This window comes from Platichthys flesus, chromosome 6, assembly GCF_949316205.1.
Source record: "Platichthys flesus chromosome 6, fPlaFle2.1, whole genome shotgun sequence".
NCBI classification, from domain to species: Eukaryota; Metazoa; Chordata; class Actinopteri; order Pleuronectiformes; family Pleuronectidae; genus Platichthys; species Platichthys flesus.
The window spans coordinates 20,355,737-20,380,907 of record NC_084950.1 but is presented as its reverse complement, the minus strand read 5'-3'; the positions used below and the strand labels follow the sequence as shown (position 1 = coordinate 20,380,907).

The 25,171-nt window shown below is 40.6% G+C and overlaps 1 protein-coding gene across 3 annotated transcripts in view; it reads left to right on the top strand.

Annotated features, from left to right (window-relative positions):
- myo9ab (myosin IXAb) overlaps positions 1 to 25,171 on the top strand; it is a 129,449-nt gene that overhangs the window by 64,756 nt on the left and 39,522 nt on the right. For all 3 annotated transcript variants that reach the window (XM_062390376.1, XM_062390377.1, XM_062390375.1), the window contains exons 5-10: positions 2,031 to 2,130; positions 9,772 to 9,869; positions 10,519 to 10,645; positions 15,388 to 15,477; positions 21,815 to 21,931; positions 23,826 to 23,960. In XM_062390376.1, the coding sequence (XP_062246360.1) occupies positions 2,031 to 2,130; positions 9,772 to 9,869; positions 10,519 to 10,645; positions 15,388 to 15,477; positions 21,815 to 21,931; positions 23,826 to 23,960 (667 nt within the window). The remainder of the gene's footprint in view (positions 1 to 2,030; positions 2,131 to 9,771; positions 9,870 to 10,518; positions 10,646 to 15,387; positions 15,478 to 21,814; positions 21,932 to 23,825; positions 23,961 to 25,171) is intronic.

Genomic DNA, 25,171 nt, shown 5'->3' with positions numbered 1-25,171 from the left:
TATGGGACAGTAGAGAACGTCGGATAATGGGACTTTTATTCCATGAAAATAGTCCACTAGAAAACTAGCTGACATTATGTAGAGTGCAAACCAACTACTAATCCAATTTCCATAAAGTTTTGTTGAGCATGATCCAAAGAATACAGCATTACAGTTTGGTGTGGATCTTGATCAGGGGACAGATCCAGACATTTTTATCTCACTTTCTTAAACATTGTGAGGTTGGATGTTGTATATCCCTTATGGAACCACATTTAGAGTCACTAGATCTGGATTTTTATTTGGATCTGCACCAGATTATACACACTCATAAATATCAGACACTTAAATGTGTCTGATTCCTTCAAGAGCAATGAATTATTCTCAGAGAAATCTGTGAAAATAACACTTATCTCGCAATGTTAAAGAAATTTATTGTTGTTATTATTATTACTATTATTTAGAATTAATAAATGAAGACATCCCCCAGTTATTGTTAGCTAATATGATCCAGAGTCCAGGCCACCCATATAATAACCCAGCCCACTCTACAAGTAGAAAAAAAAGAAAAAAAAAAGAAAGTGAGTATTAAAACAAACATCATCCAACAGCACAAAGTAAAAGCACAAAATCTCCTTCATGTTATTGTTACCATTAAAAACACAATGTCCAACTGTCCGCTGGCTGGACGACGTAAGTTCACTGGTTCCCTCATTTATGCCTTTTCCCCAAATTACAGGCTACCAAGAACTGAATATGTGCCAGATATTTTGCAATTATTCAAAAACTCATATTAGATGACTGCAGTGTAAACAGGAACAGCTACATTCCTGAAAAACTGTCACTGCAGAATTTAATCATTATTAATATTACAGACTTGTATAACGGTATGAATTTTTTTTCCTCTGGAAAATGATGAACATAACAACCAGACACATTATCCATCCAGAGCCATCTGCTTCTTCATCAGCTGTCACACACTGCCAAACTGAAACTCCAAACACATGTCAAACACAGCCTGACGAGTTATGGCAATTTACATCGAGCCGCTGTGAACACACTGTATCAGTTTGAACTGGTAAAACTGGGGCTTATTCCTGCAGCGTGGGTGCCATAGTCTCGACATCTTTCATATGAGCTGCAGCTTTGACCACATCCCTTCAGCCAAAAGCTAATTTTGCTATCTGCGCTAACAGTCAGGTTTTTCTCTTCTCAACAGTAGTCTTTCAGGTTCAGGGCAGAACTTATTGATTTCATGTTGAGATGTGTTAGCTCTCCTTCTTTAAGAGTGCGTTACCGGCAGTACTGGGTTCATTCACTTACGCCCTTGTTTTGGTCTATTGTCCATACTATGTATATATAATAACAATTCTTTTAAAATAAATAATCTGAGGCATCCATATTTATGTTTATATTACATTTTATGTAATAAAAAAAACTATCGGTATCAACATTAAAAACAGATTATTTAGTGCCCTATTAATATTAAAGCCTCTCTACTACTACATCTCCTAAGTACAGTATACACGTTTCAGTTAAAAACACACATCTCTACAGCAGCATATCAGTTACACTCTGGGACTCTTCAATGTGCTCACTGGTCTTTCTAACTTTCCAGCCCTCCATCAAGCACTAAGTTTCCCTGTGCAGAGAAGTGAAGCTGGTTTCCAGCTGTAATAGAATTACATTTCAGTGCGTCGGCCAAAGCCATAGCCTTTTGTCAGGGCGAATCAGAGGCCCTTAGCTCCAGCCCACACACCACACTGTTTGTCTGAACTGAAAGGTGAGCCTGCCGGGTCAGAGGTGGGACTTATTTGTTACATGATGCAGGTTTGGTTTGAAAAGAGGGTGCAGGTAGAGAGATTGAAACTTTAAGATACTCTACCTCTAACCTCCCAGCAGAAGGTAGTTGACCTCCTCTGACGTCTGAACACTGGTGTCCTCAGTTCACCCCTGAGAGAATTAAGGACATATAAGAAGTCAATACAGGAAACGTCTTTATGTGGGGTGGACTCATCACCTCTAACTTTGTTGTTTGTGTGTATCTGAAGGAACTACCATGTGTTCTACTATCTGTTGGCCGGAGCCAGTGAAGATGAGAGGAAGTCCTTCCACCTGCTTAAACCTGAGGAATACCACTACCTCAACCAGGTCCGCGCGCGCGCACACACACACACACACACACACACACACACACACACACACACACACACACACACACACACACACACACACACACACACACACACACACACACACACACACACACACACACACACACACACACACACACACACACACACACCAATTAACCAAAATGTGGTAAATTAATTAATATTTCTATTCAAATTCCGAATCTAGATATTTTTTCTCTATTGTGATACAAGACAGATAATGTCAATCGGTTTCTCAAACAGCATTTGTGTTATTAAGATGAGATGAGAATCGTTAACTTTGTGTCCATTCACGTGTAGCGCATATTTTAATTTAGTTTTTTTGGTTTAGATTTGTTCATTAAATGTGTTTCCTGTGTTTCACATTGTGCTTTAGTTGACACATAAAACCTTTTTTGTATTGTTTGCTTTTTGTTTAATATTTTACATGCACATAAAAACAAGTGAAGAGAAACTCACCCTCAGTCAAATGTGTTTCATCTTCAAGATGATATTGTGACCAGTACAAAAATAAGAAACAGATTACTAGCTAGTAATTGTTTTGAAGATCGACTGCCAAAGGAGAATAAGCTCACTGAGCATGCTTGCAATTTTCTTCTATGGTATTTGACGAAGGGTTGATCGTTGAGTTTATCACCAAATACTGGCCCTGGCATGCTTGTTTAGGTATTTATAGTAGTTTTCTGTCCTTGTCTGGCCGGAGGGGAACATATCAGTTAAACTAATATAACTAATATCTGCAGTAGTGTAGACGACATTTTCTTTTCTTAAGAAAATGATGAATTGATTTTTGAAAAGCCAGGACGCCTTAAAGAGAAATGGAGACTCTGAATATGATGATGGACAGATTTTCTGTCTCCCCTCATTCTTCTCTGTCTGCCGGATCTTATTTATTCATTAATAATAAGTGGAGCACTTCCCAACACACTGTGAAGTGTTGATTGGATCAGCTCAAATAAACCCAGCCCTTCATCTGTGTGTGTCTCATCTGTGCTTGGCTGGGTGTGTTTATATGTTGTGTACATGCCCAAAGCCCCCATGTATCTCTTGCAGTCAGCAGCAGATGTGTTGCAGGATTCATATTCCCACTTGGCTACGCCGGCACACGAGGGAGGCCACAAAAATGAGTAGAAAAAAAAATTGTTCTTTGTTCATCTGTTTTGGTTTCCCAAAATAAGTAACAGTTTCTTTCAACGTCGTTCCTTAATCCCCACGACAACCCCGCCTCTTTCTCTGCCGGCTGCCTGTTACTATGCAGCTCTGTTTCCATGGCAACAGCAAGACTCAGGAGTTAATCTGGAACCAGCTTCCTCTCGTGCAGAGGGCACCAATGGTCGTGTGTTTTTGTCTCTGTGTGTGTGTGTTTGTGTAGTTGAGTTCCTGACAAACAAAGACACACACGCACTCTCTCTCTCTCTCTCTCTCTCTCTCTCTCTCTCTCTCTCTCTCTCTCTCTCTCTCTCTCTTTCTCTCTCTCTCTCTCTCTCTCTCTCTCTCTCTGGCAAGTGTTCCTTACACAAATGGTGTCAAAATGATAATCCATATTTAGATCTCAATCTCAAAGATGTATTTTGTTTTGTCTGTGTGTTAGTCTGTCGCTGTGTCTGTGCTGGCAATTAGAACAATAACTCTGTGTTGTAGTAAACGTTTTAATCCTTAAATCAACTATGATCAATAGTTGATAGTTTTACAATAACATTATATCTAAGGACAAGGGGAAAGCAGCTAAGTTTGGCTTTATCACGCACAACAGTGAGTTTTGTCTCATTGATTTGCAGTTTGTTTACGTTAAGTCTCCCCGCTCGCTTAGTGTAGCAAGGGTTGAAAAAAGAGCCACACTTCACTACCTTCTCATCAACAAACACCAAACACAGTGACGCCTGTAGAATATAAAGCCTCCGATATTTTCTTTTGGAGTCGGAAGAGAACAACGTACCAAAGGCAAATGTAATTTTTGGAGCAATGAGATTACACAGAAAATTTATGAAAAAGACGCAAATACCCACAAATCTCTTGTCACTCACACATGACGGCACTAATGATGCCAGGCAAAATTCACGTCAAACACTTCGCTGGCTTGTGTTGAAATATTTTAACTCAAGCAAAAAATTTGATTGATGTGATTTTGCAAAAATCCAATGAATGAAACTCACTGGGGCAGGTCCTGAGCTAGCAGGTCTTGAAATTGTTCTTCACGTGTGGTGTTAATGCAATATTAGAGAATATAATGAATTTACATAAACTTAAACAGTTTAAACTGTAGAATTCCACTTTGACATCAGTGATCCTTTTTTTATGTACGTGAGTAGTATTTGTAATGGAGGACTTTTTACTGTTGATACTTGACTGAATAGATTTGAATATGTTCTGTGGCTGAATAATTCTATAAGATCATTGATTAATTTATTGCTGCTCTGGAGATGTTTGTGTGTGTTTGCGCGTGTGGGAATTGGCACTTGTTTTCCTCACGTTTAACCTGTGTGTGTGATGTTTCTCAGTAACTTGAACGTGTGCGTGTTCTTGTGTATAATCACTGCATTCTTTAACCCGCTCTGCCTTGCTTCCAGATGACAAAGAAATCACACAAACTCCACTGGGACAATTACTATGAGAGTGAGCTGGTCAGTATCATGTGGATGACAAGTTGTGTGCGTCTGTGTCTCATGGGTGTGCCGTGGTATTCTGGCTGTTTTGGTGCCAGTCTTGTGCTCGCTCTCTGCTCCACACACTCGTCTGCTTTCACTGACATGGACTGAAGATGGAGGCGGCCTGGACTAACCAGCCGCTCTTGCTCCATGAACAAAACAACTGCCTGTCAAGTGTTTAAAGGGATACATTAATGTCATGATTTGACTTATTTAATTATTTTTGATATGAATAGATTTTTGTCATAGTGTGTACTCGCTTTTACTAAAGTCATTAACATCTTGTGAAGTGAGATTTTGGAAGAATTTGACTCTGACAAATGAACAACCAGTAATTTACTATTGTTTAATAACATTGTTATTTTATTTCTAAAGTAATTAGAGTTCTTACATTCCACCTTTCTCTTTGAAACCTTGGCACATGAAAATGGAATCCCTTTAAACTTATTTTTTGGCTTTGGATGCTTTGCTGTTGGGAAATGGGTGATGCTGTCGAATCTGAGAACAACCATTTTTAAAGGGAAGGTGCAGGATGTTACCATCAACATTACAATAACATGTATTATTTGACACATACAGTATGCACCACACAGTGTGGACAATGCAGAGCAGATCATTTAGGTGGTATGAATTTACCTTTATAGTTTTTGCAGTCCAAGCATTAATACATTCAAGGTCAGAGAGGAGAGGGACTGCAGAGAGAATGTAAACAAATTATTTATGAAAAATAAGATGGTCTATTTTGAGAATTTCAATCAAATCAGTCCTTTAGTTTTTGCTTAATCCTGCTAACAGACAGCAACGAAAACAACATTCTTTAGCCAAAATGATATGAATTCATATTGCACTTAGTAGAGCGCCAAGGCCCAACAGTCCCCTTAACTTAAAGAAAGCCTTATAGCTAAGGCCATATTACGTCTTTCAGCTACACGACGGTAGTAGCTACAGGTTTCTAGCTCTACTTGTATGATATAGCAGCTGAAGGAAGCTTCCACCCTCACAAGAACGTATTAAATCCACTAGTTTCAGATTATAATTTGGATATCCACGAAATGTCACATACTCATCAATACCAGCACCTAATATTTTTTATTTCATCCATTCACTAGAAATAAAACGTTCTTTCTCACAATGGTATATAAGGAAAAGACAAATTCCTGGTTCTGCTTCTGATCCAGACTTGCAACGAAATTGAATGGGGTCTTCCCTGATTGAAAACTTATAGGTTGGTTATACCAGAAGTTAACTGTTAACCATAAGCATGTATAGAGGCAGGGCATTTTAACAGTAAACTTTATTATGAACATAAGTAACAGCCAATTTAGTTTTTGACACATTTTAATATCCTACTTACTATCAATTCAATGAGAACATTTCATTAGGTGACCAAAAGACTTCATGTCCTGCAACTTCCCTCTAAGTGTTTGCTCCATGTTGTGTGTGTGTTTGCCGTGTCATCGCTCTTTGAGCTTGCCACTGTCTTGCCAGCCATCGCCTTAAGTAATGTTTGGTCAGTGGGATTTTTTTCGGGATTAAGCATCTCCTAATAGAAGCTCATGTTTCTTTGACTTTGCCGATGAGCAAACACTTTACATGAGAGTTGATTTGTCTAAATCTAACTCTTTTATACTCAGCGTATTTCCCTCTTGACTTTGGCTCTTTGCCTCCTACGTTTTGAATCCTCCTCTGATCCAGGAAAGGCTTTCTGAGGACACTCACTCTCTTTTAGCACTTTAGTCCTTCACAAATATACAGTTAACGGAATACTGGATCATAAATCCATCCCTCAGTATACTCACCTCTTGTAGGTTTCTGAAAGTCTGCCATGGCTTTGATTCACAGTGATATTTCTGCAGAAAAAAAATCTGCACTTCATAGTCCCACTAAAAGTAGCATAGAAAGAAAAATCAGGATTCTTTTGAAAAAACAAAGCGTTTGTAATTCTCTGCTCATGAAAAGTTAAAAACAACCAGCTTCACTGAGAGGTACAAAAATACATATTAAAAAATACACATTGATATATGTTACATATTGATGTAACATATCAATGTGTTAATTACTTGGCCTTAGAAGATTGATATCAATGTTTACTGAACTCAGGAAATAGAAACTCAGCAAGAAACAACAAGTCTGCCTCTGAAATGAAAGATTACACCTGCTAGCCCCTGGATAGCTCCTCTATTCACACAACGTATCTTGTTTGTGTGTCTCCTATATACACAGAAACATAACAAAGACTTTATAACAAAGCCAAGGTTGAGTGTGGATTCACTTGACCTGCTTCTGAGGAGGTCCAACCTCCAGCAACTTATTTATTTTGAAGCATGATTATCCAAATCCAATAATCCATAATATGAAGTTGTTATTTAAACAGTTTGGAAACCAGTGCTTGTTACTACTGGACAGATCCATCCACCAACGTTTATTCAGAGACAGTTACATCATGTAAATATTGTATGCCTCCACAACAGCCAGTGGCCAGAGGCATTATGTTCCCGTGTTGTCCATCCCTTCCTCGTGAACGCGATAGCTCAAACAACAAACACAATAAAAGCCTTACCTCCCCGGCAGAGGTAATGAATTTCCCAAAATGTTGAACCATTCTTTTAACCTCACTGACTTGGAGCGCTCCGCATGTTTCTTTTTCCCCTGACACTTCTGTCATATTTTTTCCCTTACACAACTCAACCCCCCCACTGTTTGCTGACACACTGTCTCTCTCAAGGGTCAGTCAATGACCTCATCAGTCTGTGACCCCAGCGCCAAAGGATATGATGTCACCGTCTACAAACACACACACACACACACACACACACACACAGAAAGCTCAGCAGCCCTTGACAGCTGTCTGAGCATCTGACCAACCCCTTCGGCCTATTTAACATTTGACCTCTGCCTTTAGTAGATGTGTGGGGCACACTGCGGCAAGGAGAGACACTCAGCACTTTGTACAGTGACTGAGTTAAACAGATTCCAGATGCACTGTCTGTAGCTGAAAATAGCAAATAACCAAATGTGAATTTTAAAAGAGATGAAGTATTTGCGTGAAGATCCCAAAGACCAAACATTTTCTGGATGTTTGCATTTGGTGTGCGCAGTGGGATGTTTGGTTCTGCGTCTCGTGGTTGTGGGTTTGTGTTTTGTGCCTGTTTGGGTGTCTATGGTTTCTGGTTGTGTGGAATGTCGAGTGACGGGATGGCATGCTGTGTTTGGCACAGAATCGAGCGGGTGCCCTGGCATCATAAATCATGATTGAGTTATGGTAAGTAACAGGAAAGTCCCAACTGGATGCACATAACTTTTAACTGGATCCATAAGGGATGTGTTAAAGGGCTCCATGTGTGCAGTCAGCTGGGCTCCTGACTCAATTACTTTTTCAAATTAAGCTATCACATTATTTGTTTTATATTAAGAGACCAGATTGTTTCTTAATCAACCCTTTACTGTTCTCAAGGTTCCTTTGTGTGTTTTTTCCTTGCTACCATTAGCTACGTTTTTGGTTTTGACCAAACTATTGTCTTACAACTGGCCAAAATTGATCTCTTTATTTTCTCAACTTCCTTCAACATATCACATTGTGCTGCGTTGGCACAGAGGCCGAACATACCTGGCAATTTAAAAATTGGCATTTTCCCTGGTCGTTCCATCGCGCGAGAAGCCTCAAAACCCCCATGTTGCAATTGGAAATGCTTGCTGTAGAAATATACCTCATGTTGGCCCGGCCCTTACCGACAAGCTCTCAGCCAAAGGAAAACAATGGGGACAGCAGAGAAGAGTGTAGAATGTTCAAGTGCAGCAGTGGCAGATAATGGCAGAGTGTGGATTATGGGTTCCTGTGTCTTCTCTCGCTGGCCGGCCCCTGTGGTATGTGCTAAATACAGCCTGAGAGAGCGAGGGGAGCTGCCGGAGCAGAGACGTGCTGATCTGACAGGAGGGCCTGAGAAGACACAAACACACACGCACACACAGAGTTATATGTACACAGCCTCGCTCTCTAACTTCTCATATTACACCTGTGCTTACTCAGTCAGTATCTAAGTCATGGAAGCACTCATCCATTCTTAAACTCACAATCACTGTATGATATCACATAGAGGAATGCACATGTGCTCTCACAGCAGGAGATTCTCTGGAAAATGTGTGAAAGCCATGCCCCCAAAACACATGAATGTGCACTAACTGACAACTGCTAGAAGCCGACAACTTAACAACCAATTCAAATTAAATAAAGTATATTTGCATTGTCCGCTGATTGTTCCTTCTGAAGAGTATTCCTCATGAGTACACAAGTGACATTACTTGGACTTTTGACGTTTCTGTCGCACATTAGCACTTTCTCGCAGGATCAAGAGTTTGACATATGATCTCATGAGTTGTTTTGGACCTGACCTAAGACTTGATGGTCATGACCTAGGCATGGGATTTATTATATTCAACCCGTTAAATCAACTATGACCTATATAGAAATGACTGAGTCGTACTTGTGATTACTATATATTTTACAAATACATTTCATCATCAGATGTAATCTCCTCTGATGTGCAGCAGCGGTGGTGCAGCTTCAGGGTTCTGTGAGCTGAGCCCCGCAGTTGGTCTTTACTTGGTGTGGTTCAACTACTGCAGGTCACTTTAACAGTTTCAGACAGAAAACTAAAAGCAAACACATCAACACAGACCAAACAGGCAGGTTTAGAACAGATACTGCACTAGTTTGCAATACTGTTTTAATCCCTGTACATTTAAACCCATACAAACTCTTTTAGCTTCTGCAGGACACTTGTACAGTAAATACTTTACATCCAACAGTTTCGCAGTCTTCACCATCTGCAGTGGTCTTTATGGATTCAAACCGAACCGGTTTTAGTCAGGTCAATGTTATACATTCTATCTTAACTACTCTGTGATTGTGATTCTGATGTCTCTCTCTTCCTCTCCCCCTCTATGTTTTGTGTGTGTCCACCTGACACCAGCAGGACTGCTTCACCGTGGAAGGAGAGGATCTGAAACACGACTTTGAGCGCCTGCAGCTGGCGATGGAGATGGTCGGCTTCCTCCCCGCCACACGCAAACAGTAAGATGAGCGACGTGATTTTTACAACTTTTAATTTATAGTCCCACAGCGGGCGAGAGTCAGGCTGAGAAATGTCAAGATGTCTGCACACTGGTCTTATGGCTTTCCACTGGTAAAATCCCCCACTATCATCTGACTTTTGTCAGCGAGGGGAATGGATATAATCACCATTCTTTCCAAAAAGCAAAATAACCCACTACTGGCAATGGTTAAGGAGTCAATAACCTTATTTAATAAGTGTACCTACATTTTAAAACCAAGGTATACGTGTTAATTTTTGTATAAAAGAGGTGTACTCCTCTTCCTGGGGTCTTGTGAACACCCTAAACTTGGAGGAATTTCTTCAAATTTGGTACAAACATTCACATGGACTCAAAATGAACTGATTACACACCAGATGTCAAAGGAAAAAAAGTCTGTATGAATCTACACTGGTTGGCAGAGCCAAACAACCGCAATATTTGTAGTCATCGGATCAGTCATCTTATGGGAAATACGCAGCTTTCAACCAGATTGTTCCAGTGTGTGTTTGGTGTAACAAAGAAACATCACTGTCTTTTCATCCATTGTAAGCCATGCTCAGCGAGGCAGAGGGTTAGTTGCACAAAGCAGTGTGAATGTATAACCAATAAATGCTTTTCTTCGTCAGGATTTTCTCACTGCTGTCAGCGATCCTCCATCTGGGCAACATCCGCTACAAGAAGAAGACCTACAGGGACGATTCAATCGACATCTGCAACCCAGAGGTCCTGCCCACCGTCTCAGAGCTGCTAGAGGTGAGCAGGCTTATTGCACCTTATAAGCAACGGTAACTCAACAGTATTTAAGATCAAGTGGATCAGGACAATGTTCATGAAGTAGTCTTAACTTAGTTGTAATCCAGGCTTCATTGAAAATCCAGTTGAAACATCACATTGACATGTTTTAGTCAGAAAACCCAGAGAGGCTGACTTTATGCTGACATGCAACAATCGAAATACTTTGAAGGATAATAAAAAATGGCACCAGGGTTTCACCACAGGCCTTTTTTCCCAAAGTTGTTCCATTATACATGCCCACTAGAGAGGCTTAAAACTCCACGGACTTGTCGAGCAAATCGCATCATTTGAACAAAGGTTATTTTTCAATGCTTTGTAATCCTTGTAAAAAACGCTGTGAGAAATCTTGATTCCCATTGCCAAAGTTTACTTCCAGTGTGTTGATTTGACAAAAAGGCTTTTGGACAAGCAGCGGGCTCTCAGCACACAAACACAGCTTGTGGTGACGGCAGAAGGTGAGAGGTGCTTCAGGTCCCAAAGAGCCGTCCAACCATCCCGTACTTCCACAAAGTACTGTTTGTGTAGAGGCTATTTCCAGAGCCCTTGTTTTGGCGTGCATGTTGCGTAGGCAAGGTTTCCCACAAAGGAAAAACTTGTGCTCTTTTTTATACATCATACTCAAATTACAACAGAAACAAATCAGATTCATACAATGTCTTTTATTCCATGACTTTTGAACAACCCAAGATTTTTAGGTGAAACACTTTGTTAACCACTTTTTTGGGGTTGTGTAGGATGTGTGGTGAGTGCTCGTCCAGTCATGTCCTTGCTCAGACATTACAATCTGAACTTGACTTTAAAAGGAGATAAGTTTGCTCAGTGGCCGCATTTAGCCTCTCTTCGTCCAATTCAAATCAAATTAAGCAACATCTGAAAATAATTCATAGATCTTGATTTTAGAAATCAGCCATATTAAGTGCACTGATCCAATGAAAAATCTGGATCTAGTGAATTAATACGTTGTTTCATAAGTAGACTGTTGGGTCTTAGCAGAGGTATAAATTCTACTTCTAATAAAAATGTATTTTAATATTGTGCTCATACAACCGGATTTCACTCACGTTAGTGCCTTATTTCAGTGTAAATCCAGATTTTTTTTTTAACTGTAATAAGTAAAAAAAATATAGTGTAAAGGTTGAGTCCCTCATTAAATGTTTAATGGTTTTGTATTGATATAGCGCTTTTCTAGTCTTGATGACCACTCAAAGCGCTTTACAGTAGATTCATCACTACTTAATCATATTCCACCAATACTTTTCCTGACCATATTCAAGTCAACATTTATCCTCAGAGTAATCAGGCGGGTCTGAAGTTCTTCACTGTTCTGGACTCTTTATTGTCCACATGACATATAGACACTCGGAAAAACATCTTCCTACATGTGTTAACTTGCCACACATTATAAGTGTGCACACAGTCACACACTGGCTGAGGGGGTGTGGAGCGGTGGTTGGTGGTTTGATCCCAGTCTTTTGCATCTGAAACCGGTGCATCTGAATTGCCCGTCATAGAGAATGTCCTGCCCATAGATGCATTTGAATGTGTGTGAATGGGTGAATGGTAATAAACTGTACTGTAAAATGCTTTGACTTGTCATCTGGACTAGAAAAGCTCTATATAAATACAGACCATATCCACAAACACTCAATCTGTTCTGATTTACCTTGGGACTGAGGGACGGTGTCACTTCCCAGTCCCCTGCTACAAACTGCAATGATTAACCGGATGTGCTTGTTCAGTCACTGACATAACAATGTCCGACGTGTGCCAGAGACTCCTGTCAACATCACAGTGGGGATGTTATGACTGTGAAGCCGGCTGGTAACATCCAGACTGGTGACGCTCTGACTGTGCAGAGGTCCAGAGTGGCAGTGACGTGCAGCCACATGCTGGCCACATGCTGCGGGGGTTATTGTTTAAGTTCAAGTTGTTTGGATACCGGTCATCTGGGGGCAGCGGCCCTTCATCCAGAGGGACGTAAGAAAACATTTTTTAAACGTGGAAGAAGAAAGGGAAGGAAAACAATACAGCTTCATGTAATAACCACAAAGAAAGAATCGAAAATTAAACAGCAGGTGTTGTTACCTCTCTACTGCTGAATCAGATGATACAGAGGTGGGTTAGAAAAGTTAACCATCAACATTTCTTTACCTTTTTGTTTTATTCATGATATATGTTTTTATTTTATGACCTTTAAACTAAGCAAGACTACTAAATGGCTATAATATGCTGTTGAGATTTGCTTAATGAATTGTTTTGTGGGAAAGCTCAGTCAAGGTTTAATCTGCGTGAATATCCAATGCTGGATCAGTCCATGTTTCACTTTGATACGTAACGTAATGTAAAACATTTTTAGACAGGAAGTGATGTGAACCGCTGCTCTCACTACACTGACTGTGGCTTACTCGTGTGACGCGCTGCTAAAGGAGAACTGATCGGCACGAGTGTGGATTGATGCATGAATAGGAATGAAAAGTGGCCTGGACCTCATGTTTCCTTTGGACGTGAACCTGGAGGAGGAAGTAGGGCTCGCAGGGGCTGATGGACGGCTGACACGCTGGATCCTCTGAGCTGTGGAGCTGAGTGACTCGACCCTAACCAGAAAAATTCCTGAGCCACCCGGACACAAGTCCACAGAGAGTAGCTCTCTGTGAACACAAATCCAACTGAAGTCGGAATTTCTTGATGGTATTTTACCTCTAAAAACACTGAGGCCAGTCCAGTCCAAACTTTTAGTTCATTCATCACAACCTGACATGGGCCAAAAAGATTTGAAATAGGCCCTGTCAGCTTTGTTTAAGTTTTCCTTAGCAGTGACCAGGAAAGAATTAGGAAATTCTGTCAAAATAGAGTACATTGTGAAAGGTCATTAAATGCAGAAATGTAATAGATATTTGGGCTGTGTTCAAAATACACAGTGTTTGTAACCCTCACACATTCTTCAGTAAAACCAGTATGAGTTTAAGTTAAAACGAGACTTCAGCATTCTGAGTTAATCAAATCAAGGAGATATCCATTTTTAAAATTCCCCCCTTTTCCCCCCTGTTCAGGGAAAACACATTGAGCTGCAGTGTGGAAATATACTTTTTGAATTGCCTTGTTTTATCAACTTTATATATATCTTTATATAACCTTTGGAAACTGAACAACTGTCACTGATTGGAAGTATTCGGTTATCTTAAATTCAAAGTGGTAGTTTCCACTCTGCCAGAATGAAGAAGATGAATCATCATTTCCAGGATATGCTCTGTGTCATTAGTCCCCCCTGGTTAAGTTACGGCCCAGTCTGCTGACCAGTTTATGAAAATGAGGAAATACAAATTTAACGAGAAGTAGTCGGAGAGTGACTAGTACTCCTGGAAGAGCTTATGAAGCACACTGCGCTGTGTCAAAGGTTTTTTGGAAAATTGGGACAATGTGGAGTAGACATCTGATAGAGTTTGGTCTTAAATTTGATGTCAATCTGTATTAAAATGGTCTTTAAACCTCTTGAATTGAATTGGTTATACAGACATCCTAGCAAAGAGCTGTTTGGGGATAGTTTGGTGACTATGCCATTGCAGTGATCACCAACGCCACAAAGCTGGACCCAGGAGACAGAACCGTGCACTGGAGAATCAGTTGTTGTTGTTAGTGTTGTGACAGTGAGTGTTCTTGTGAGTCCCAGCTGCTTCTGCTACAGTGTGCGCTGGTCAACTGTGTATTCAAATGTTAATGATATGTCCAAATCAGATCAAATGTGACAGTGCTTCCCTTAACAATACTCTACTCAAGTGTGAAGGCGATACGATGAACGGCTGTTGAGATTCTATTCACATAAACAAATTATTTATTTTTTGACTTGATTAGTTATAGGATTTGGAATCAGCAATGTAGACACTAACACTCTACTTGCTAATATAGATTAAGACTTCTACATGAAAAACAAAAAATTGATTGATGAGCAGAATGACTGATCCCAAACCAGAGCTCGTGCGTATTATGGTATTAGTGCTTTGATCATAGACGGAGTGGAAAGCCTGTTACCAAGCGACTAATACATAAAAATGTAGCAGCTAAAGACCAATCACCAGGCTGCAGAATAGGCTTTGCTCTTAGTGGACGGATTACTAGAGAGTGTGAAATGAAGTCTGATTATGCCCCCCCCCCCCCCCCCCCACCATCCCACTCACTACACATACACATACACACAAACAAAAAGAGAGCATTCTTTCTGTCGCCCCAATCTGTGTAAATGTCAAACCCTTGACAAAGTAGGCAACTGACAAACACAGATTCATAATGGCATTAACTGTAACATTAACATCCTCACCTTTTATGAAGACCTCGCAGAAAGAGATTACACACAAACACACACACACACACTTAACACGTGGTCTCAGCAGCAGCTGTTCGGCCCTCTCCCATAATCCCTGTAGCTGGAGGAGACGTGTGCAGTGACATCTGCTTCTCGTAGTGTGGCCCTCTCATCAGTGGTTGTAGCAGACTCTTGCTGCATGTTATGCCATCAAACTGTCAAGATAAAGGTACAAGATATAATTTATGAATGCTCCAGCATGGTTCGGACATATAAGTATGTATCCATCCAATAGCGTGATAAGCTCCTGGTGACTCTCTAACACGGGTGGGTCTCTGCTGGTTCCAGTGACCCTGTTCCCTCTCGTCCCTGACCTTGTCTCTATTTTATTTTTTTTTTTCAGGTAAAGGAGGAGATGCTGCTCGAAGCGCTGACGACCAGGAAAACGGTCACTGTCGGAGAAAGGCTCATCGTGCCCTACAAACTTGCTGAGGTGACCATTTTGTAAACTCAGCATCCACACACAACAACAAGATATGACACCCATCTGAATCCCACACACAGACTTAATCTGACTGTCTTCTTCAAATGACAAAACACAACAGTGGTAACTGTAGTTTATGGCTGGGAGCGATTAAGCGACTGCACAGGAAGAAAGAAAAAGAGGTAGATGAAGGTAAGTTTACAATACAGTAATCAGAGTGTAGCCACTGATCAATGTTCAGTATAGTAGGGTTATATGTGTCTTTCTCTCTTTCTGCAAAATAGCCAAACCAAAATGCCCACGTCTTCCAAGCCTCCTGTGTGTCCATATGACTCGTCGTCTTTTGGGACGTTTCAACACACAGAATGTCCCATATGATCAAATCAGCATGTTTCTTCCTTGTTAGCATTGTTTGCAAACAAATTTCAACTTCTTTGATATCACATATTTCCCCATTTAGAAAACTTAAATGACTACCCAGATTACCCAAAGCCTGCTGTCCCACATTATCAATTATATTTGATAAAGTGGGATAACTAAAGAATATTTGGAAAAAAAACTATGCATATATAATATATAATGTTCCTAAACGTTATTAATTATATAGACATATATATAATTTAAGAACATTTAAGAATTTTGGTATAATCTTGTCAGAATCCTATGTCATTGACCTTTTCATGCAATTCCAAGGGGGAACTTCTGATTGACATTTGCCACTCCCCTTTCTGTGACATCGCAACAGCATTACATGATGTCCTTGCTAAAACAAAGTAAAACTCTTCTTGACTAGATTTTGTGATTAGTAAATTGTGAGGTTCGGCTTCACATCTCAGACTGTTTACTCGCACACAGTGAGATAGAATTCAACAACATTACTATAGTTGCACAGTGAATGCCCAGCTTAACACTGAAGGTCATTAAAAAAAAAAAAAAAATAGCATAATTATCTTTCTTGCCAACAATGGTGTGTGTTGTGGAGGTGGGGCTGGAGTAAATTCCAAGCTGCCTTTGGAAAGCATTGTGGAGCTGAACGTTTTGTTGTGAAGTGCGTCAGCTGCAGGGGAGATTCTGTGAGTGTTTGTGTGTGTGTGTGTGTACAAGCTTTGGAGCCTGTCTGGGGAGTTTGTTGTGGCACTCCCCCGGCCTCCACCTCGTCTGTCTGAGGCTCTTTTGATAGGGGTCTCTTCCTCTGCAGTTTCCTGTTTCCTGTCGAGTCGAGCGGCAGCAACACGACTTAACCCTGTCCACTCAGCCCTGTTGAATTACAGTGTGATGAAATGTACCTCCAGGATACCTCAGCAGTGGCTCCTGTGATGTGTATCACAATATCTGTCCTTAATATGCAGTGGGCTCTGTTTATCCCACCGTCTCTCTGCTTGTTGCTGCAGGGTCTTGTGTCTGAGGAAGGAAATGCTACACTTAGATAGTCTGTTACTCTACTTGGCTCCACCCTCCCCATCTGATCTATGGGTTAGTTAAGCCCAACAATGGTAGCTCCCGCTCCCCCACACCCCCATCCCTGCAGTCATGTGGTCTTGTCTCAGGAATGTGCAACCTCCACTGGAATATACAGGACATAGGCCAGAAACCAGATCCTACATCTGTATCTCTCTCTCTCTCTCTCTCTGTCTCTGTCTCTGTCTCTGTCTCTGTCTCTCTCTCTCTCTCTCTCTCTCTCTCTCTCTCTCTCTCTCTCTCTCTCTCTCTCTCTCTCTCTCTCTCTCTCTCTCTCTCTCTCTCTCTCTCTCTCTCTCTCTCTAAAACACATAAAGTACTTCAACTTTTTTTCTGGATGAGCTCTATAAGTCAACATGAAAGTTCTCTTCTCTCCTTCTCGAGCTGGCCTTATCTTGAGAGTTAAACAGAGACAGAGCGGTACAGATCCAAATAAAAAACAAATTTCAAATCCCAGAAAAAGTGACATTTAGCGGAGGAGACAAGATAAAAAATGTATCAATAGCACTAAAAGAAAACTAACAATAGTGAAAACACAAAGAAGAAGAGGACTGTCAAAAAGCAACTACGGATAATATAAAAAAGGATTTTGTACATATGTATAAATATGTATGTGTTTATCTTTGACAAATGTCCTCATTGAAATTGGTCCCGACAAAGAGAGAGGTACAATAGCACACACACATACTCACCACAAGAATAACAATAGTTAAGCCCTGGCCTGATCTGACCGTGGGCAATGGGAGCGAGTAGTGGCCTCCTGTGGAATCCATAACATGCCTGTTTTCATATAAACCTGGAGAAAAACATTAGAACCTGGTAAATGTATCTTTTTTTCTCAGAAATGATTTACTCCTGCTTGAATGAGGAAGGCTGGAAGAAATACCCTCAACCTCAAACCACAGTGCAGATCGAGATAGGGAGAGCTGGTTGAATTCGGGTCACCCAAATTAACTTAATAATACCTTGTTGATCGGTTCCAGAAGGATTGTGAGAGTAAAAGTAATTATTCGTTCGTGAAGGGAAACTGTGTTCATGTGGCTCACCCTGCCTCTAAACATATGTTTTATTAGATACATTAACGTACCATTAAAATGTTTAATTTAGTTTTTCGGTATGTAGAATTAGTGACTTCTAGTGGTGGAGTTGCATGTTGCAGCTGAATACCCCTCAGCTCACCCTCCCCTTCCAAACATTAGAGAGAACCTGTGGTAGCCTTCAGTTGTCATAAAAACTCAAAAGGTTTAGTTTGTCTAGACCGGGCTACTGTAAAAAGCATGGCAGCCTCCGTAGAGAGGAATCACTCCTGATCTAAAAATTAAGTATTTAAACATAAGGGGCTCATTCTATGGTAAAGAAAACAACAATTTGTAAAATTGAGAAGAAACACACTAGTGAAAACATCACTTTCCCCTCTGTTAAAAAAACAAATCCATCCACGTTCATTTTACAAAATATCGGCACGTGAGAATGCAAAATCCAATACAAAAGCAAAAAAGCATGCCATCCCAGTAGGTAGGTTAAAATCTCCATCAATGATCCATCAAACATCAGAGAAGAAAGCTGTGGTCCAGGTAATATTGGGTGAGGCAGATGGCTGTGGTGCAATGATCTTACATTGAGCTGCAAGTGTGTGATTAGATCTCCCAGTGCTAGAGTGACACTAGAGTTTTTGAGAATCTACAATTTGGAAGGCTTTTGTAAAAATCTGTTTTTCGTGTTTTAAACTGCGGTTGCGTGTGGACGAGAGGCCCAAACACAGAGGAACAGTTTGTTTTGCACTTATCTTTATTAGTGTGGACAGGGCGTTAATGTTGTCCTTCTGCTTCTCCCAAGCTCAGCGAGTCAATACATCACACTTCAAACAGGTTCACAGACATGTCCATTGAGTAACGCACTTAACTGCATCTGTTTTGAGGATTGTGTTTTGGCACTGTTAAACTCAGAATAGGCAGAAAAACACAAAGGCTCATGTTCTCGATATCCACACAAAAATGTAAATGTTTGTGACAGGTTTTCTCTCTTTTCTCCACTCCCTCAGTAAATAAGGCCTTACATCACACATTCAGCACAGAAAGGATTTCAAAAACAAAATATGTGAACATTTTCAACGGCAGCCTTAACACAGAATGTGTATTTAGGGAGGTCAGTGTAACAGTGCTCAAATAAAAAAGTCTGATTCTGGGATCGATAAAGAAAAAACGTTTTATTTCCCACCAAATTTGATGAAAGCGATAAGGACAATAACAGTGCATCAACTTCAAAGCCATAATTATTTACCTGCCTACTAATTCCACAAACAACTGTCTATATGTGGAACCCCTATCTTACGAAATTTAGTAGCTTCATACAGGGCACATATATTCTCAGTGGCCTAGGGAAGTGCAGTGCAGAATTCGGTTGGATTTTTACCCATGATTAATAAACAGTCAGGTGCAGTTCCATCCTTCAGCCGGCCATAGTGCAAATAATCTCAAACATTTTGGTTGAGCTCTGGTTTGGACTCTAAGTATATTTCAGGTCTGGGCTGGAAGTCGGTGACAGGCATATATATGTTAACCCATGTCTTTTAAGATCAGGTGTCCTGTTTTTGATGTGGCTCCAGATAATCTGACACCATCATTTCCTCCTTCCTGTGTGAGATACAGAAATGGATCAGGTGAAGTGATGGGGGGGCGGGTGCTGCTTCATATAGCAACTGTTTCAAAGCGGTAGAAGCGTCACACGGAGAGATCAGAAGTACTTACCAAGTGCAGGGGGACTGTAAAATGTATCAGTTAACATACACTATATAAATACACACACACACACACACGTACACTAATTAAAAACAAATGCAGATAGGCATATTGTGGTGAAACACACACAACATCCTGCAGCGAGGAAGCCAGCCGGCCACGTGCTGTGTGCGCTCACGCTGATGTCTCACACCTCCTGTGGTTTTCAGTAGAAAGAAAGAGAGAAAGAGAGAGAAAGAGATAGAAAGAGAAAAACAACTTCCCCTCAGCAGAACCTTATAATCCAAACACCAGCACAGAGCTGCTTTAACAGCCCACACCGTTACACTTTACAAAAGTCTCTGATGAAGTCCCGCTAATCATTTTGTCAGATTCTTGGGTGGCCCTCCAGAAAAACATTTTTTGACCCATTTGCTCCAAGCCACGCTCCCTCCTCATAATTGAATTACATGGCAAACACAGCGACAATAAGTGCTCAGTGAGCACGTCACGTGTTTGTATAAGGATCTGCACCCCACCCCCCAGGTTCCTGGAGAAGCATTTACATTTTTTAACCTTGTCGTCTTCATAACATTTTAAAATAACTTTGTGACAGACGTCACAGGCCTGCGCGCTAAAAATATCATACACAATCAATAATGCAAGAGCAGAGAGGAAGCTTTTAAAATGCTTCATCACGGCTCTTGGCTGCATGTGGCCTCAGCCGGCGCTGTTTGGAACAGTCCGTCGCAGAGAGTGCATCCGCAGTGGGACTTGATCAAGTTCACAGTGTCCCACAAAGAGGTTTTTTCTATCATATAACTGATTTAGGAAATTTTGTTGTTCTTGTAGACTGAGTCTGTGCCTGCTTTTTTTCTTGCTACAGGAATGGTCTGCCTTCCTCTGGTTTGCTTTCCTTATGGCGATAAAACGGTGTTTGTTGTTCAATCATTCTTTAACCAGGAAAACCACAAACACAGAACATGCTTTAACTGCAATAACAGAGTAGAACTTTATTGGTCCCCTACACATGTGACAGACATCTGTGTTTCATATCTCCACTGATAAATATCATAATTACAAAGAATTTAATAATTACCAGGTTATCATCAGGTCATGACCTTTGCTTTTTCATTACCCCTGACAGTAGTACCCCTCTATTTATTACCATTTTTTACAATTCATGTTTTTTCTGTGACTTCTAATCTTGAATCACATTGAGTCTTTGCTTGTCATATATAATAAGCTATATAATTAAACTTGACTTGACCATATATATTTCATAACTATTACAGAGTTGTCCATATAGAAAGATGTCACATCTGTGTTTAATTTTGCCTACTCAGTTTGCTTTCAATGGACACAATAATGTCGGACACCAAACAAATTGTAGAATTGTACCGATCCAATATGTCTGCTACGTAGGCAGACAGGGCTCTGGCTCCTGACTGGAAACACTTACGGTATTACAGCACGGCACACAGCAAGACCACTCAACATAAAAAACAGTTGTGAGCAGAGTGGGAGCTCTTAGCATGTGGTTATATCCCTGGTATTTCCTAAATCCCATCTCTAAATTGCAGTAGTACAGTCATTTAGCTGCTAGGCAGATTACTTGAGCTAAAACTTTTACATTCGCCAAGGAGCTTTAGTTTTCGTCTGGGTTGGTATAGCCATTTTCAGACAGAAACTCCGGAGAATCCCCACAAAATTGGGTCTGGATTTTCTCTGCCTTTCACACATGAACAATGCAGCAGGAGATTCTCAGCTCAGACTCAACAACGCAAAAATCTGGTGGATTCAGGTGAGGGGTAGAGTAGCTGGCAGAGGCATGACACGTTCATTCATTCTGCTGCGGAGAACCCTTTTCCCTCTGACATATTAAAAAGTATCAGCAACAAAGGTTTTGATCAGAAATAAGCTAACATGCTTTGTCTGTCTGTCTCTCTCTCTGTCTGTCTGTCTGTGCGTTTGCGTGTGTGCGTTTGCGTGTGTGTGTGTGTGTGTGTGTGTGTGTGTGTGTGTGTGTGTGTGTGTGTGTGTGTGTGTGTGTGTGTGTGTGTGTGTGTGTGTGTGTGTGTGTGTGTGTGTGTGTGTGTGTGTGTGTGTGTGTGTGTGTGTGTGTGTGTGTGTGTGTGTGTGTGTGTGTGTGTGTGTGTGTGTGTGTGCAGGTGGGCACAGTGAGGGACTCCATGGCCAAGTCACTGTACAGTGCGCTGTTCGACTGGATTGTGTTCAGGACCAACCACGCCCTGCTCAACAACAAGGACCTGGAGGACAGTTCAAAGGTGGGAGCTCTCATGCTTTAACAAGTATCGTTGTAACATACTGGAAAAAACATTGTTTCCTCCCATTTTGAAAACTTCATATGTTTTTGTATGCTTTTGTCATGTTTAATGAACATGCTCTGCCTCCTTTAAATTATTGAATTAAAAAAAGCACATAATAAAGGGGTTGCAAATAAAGGGTACTTCATTTATCTGTCATATTTGGACAGACTTTGTTGTCATTAATGGGAAGTAAATGTTGGAATGACCTTGCACTCATAGTAACTGTGCTCTTCATATCCCACTTAGTGTTTGTTATTTTGTTTGTTAATTGTACTGTGCCAGTCTCACGTTCTATATATGTATGTATCTATTCGTCTATTTATTTAACTATTTATTTGTAAGTGCCTTGGTACGACAGATGTGAATTAAGTGAATTGTCATGGTAACATACAGTGTACGAGTTCAATAGTTATGTGGTATTATAGTATATGATTGATAGTGACAGTATTATTATGTTTTGTGCTATGTTTGTTAAAATGAACTTTCAGTTGGACCACCACAATTTTCTCGAATGGCAGTCTTTTCAATACTCTTCAAAAGTGTGGCTATATCATGAAAGGAAAATTTAACCAATTGCAATGATTGATTTATCCTAAAAATCAATGACCTTAACTCTAAACATAAAATCAATCATATCCAGTTTCGAGTCTTCTCTCACTTACATAACCTTCAAACATTTGAACATTTTCTGTGCATGAAAATTCAGAAACTAGTTAAAAAGGATAGGATATTAAAAAGGTGTATGAGAATTTAGTTTTATTTGACACACGGCTGTAAGCTGGTACAATCAATATCATCATCTATAACGTTGTGCTTTTGCTGACTGCTATACTAAAAGAGAAATATTTTGCTCCTAAAAAAAAAAACTAAAAAAAACTGACATTTTCCATTCATCCTCACTCATGTCATCCCTTTGTTCTTTCTGCCCTTCTTTGTGTTTATTTGTACAAACTGGGCTCCCTATCCTGCTCTCTGTCTGTATATCTGTCTGTCTGACCGTCCGTCCGTCTGTATATCTGTCCGCATGTCTGTCTGTCTGGCTGAGAGGCTGGAAGTGTTGTGATATGGAATACCACTGTGGACGTGTGTGTGTGTCTGTGCATGCGCCTGTGCATGTTGGGAGTGGCAGCTGGCAAGTCATACCCAGTGGAGGCATCGAAAGGATTAGAAAACTGATCTTTCAGTGTGTGTTTGTACGTGTGTGTATGCAGTGTGTGTTGTGTGTGTTTGTGCGCGTATATGTGTGTGCAGAGTGTGTGCGCATGACAGGAATATTGGGCAGATGGCATCAAGTTCCCCTCAGCTCAGTTTACTCCCTGTGGCCCTTTTCTGTCCCTCTGCAGTGTGTGTCTGTGTGTGTGCCTGGACACACGTGCATGTGTGTTGATGTCATGTGTGTGTGTATGGGTCGATGAGGTTTTACTTTCTGTCAAGGTCATTGTTCTTATGTGCACATCACAGTGGATGCATGCAGTGTGTGTCCATGTTTTGTATGTTTTAATGCCTGAATAAAAAATTCCCCTTGAGAGAGAAATAAAACACTGCTGAATAAATGTAAATGATATTGGACACCACTTTAACAGTCCATTTCATAATTAAAGGCTGTCTTTGCCTCCTTTTAGATGGTGCATGTTAAAATGATTTATGATGACATGAATCTTACTGACAGCCAGAGGTCACCTGTGTCACTGGAGCTCTAAAGGATGAGATTTTATAAGAAACAAAAAAGAATTAATGATGATAAAGGATCACTGATGTTTAGAGTGTAAAACTTACCATAATTCATATGATGAATAACAACATACATTTTTCAAAAATGGACAAAAAATGGGCTCTGTGGTTTTCTTTATAGATCCTGTCCATAGGAGTCCTCGACATCTTTGGTTTTGAGGATTATGAGAGCAACAGCTTTGAACAGTTCTGCATCAACTTCGCCAACGAGCGACTCCAGCACTACTTCAACCAGCACATCTTCAAATTAGAACAGGTAGAGTGATATTTCTATATCCACTTTCCTTTCCTTTCCTTTCCTTTCCTTTCCTTTTCTTTGGTATCTTCTCCTTCCAAACAATGATTATTGTGCACTAGCTGATAACACATCATTGTTTTTTGTGTTTCGCTGCCAGTATGACAATGTTATCAACACGCAGACATTCATACATGAGGTGCTGCACCGTGCCTTGGTGTGTGATGACGTCAGTGGATGCACTGGCGTCACATTATTTTGGCAGCCACATGTTCTTAAAAATGCCTCGATGCTTTGGTTTGATTTCCTTGATGGATTAAATAATTGGTGCTGAGAGCTTCCTTTTCAAATGGAAGACACAATAACTCCCCAGTTGGTTTGAGTAGAAGAAGATTAACATGGTGCGCAAGTGTGCACAGCAACAGTTTATACTCACACACAAGTGAACTGATGTGGGGTGGGCAGGCATTGGTGTTCTTTTTTACTCTCTTATAGTCTAAAAACCTTGTAAAAAGTAAGTTAGAAGATAGGGTTGGTCAGTATCAGCAAATGCATGGAAGAGCTCCTTGTAACGAAAAATACAAAATCACCTATTTGGGTTATTTAAGGTTTAAATCTGGAAGCTGAAGGACCAGAATGTGTTAGTTTGTCATCTTTGTTCTGAATTTTAAATCATATTTACAACCTTCTAGCACAACAAATAATTCCCTGTGCTACATGCAAATAATTAAGACGATGATGTTGTTTTTACCCAGGCTGAGCTTACAGAAGCATCCCACGTGTTTGTGTATCGCCTGTGTTGGTGTTTTTCTGCATGACAGAGCGAGAGAGAGAGAAAGGGAGGGAGCAGAGTTGGGAGGGGATGAATGAATGAGTACTGATATTGTGGCGGTGGCAACAATCAACGCATGCACACTCAGAAGCGTATGGACCTTAGCTGATCCGGTGTCAGTGGGTTTGTCTGCGTGTCAGCGGGTGGGGTCCGGCTGGACTGACTGAATGAATTCTCAAGGAGGTAGACCGTTACATTAGCAAAATAAAACGACAAATTGTCGCAAAAAATTGCCTAAAAAACAACCAACTATGGCCCAGCCAATCGCTGCTAGAAGATTTATTCTTCCTTTTGCCCAACTTTATCAGAACAAAACCAAGCATCTTGCTGAACGCTTTAGTCTTGTTCGAGCAGTAGTCTTGCTGTTTACAACATGACTTGCAACATAAGGTTAAACTGG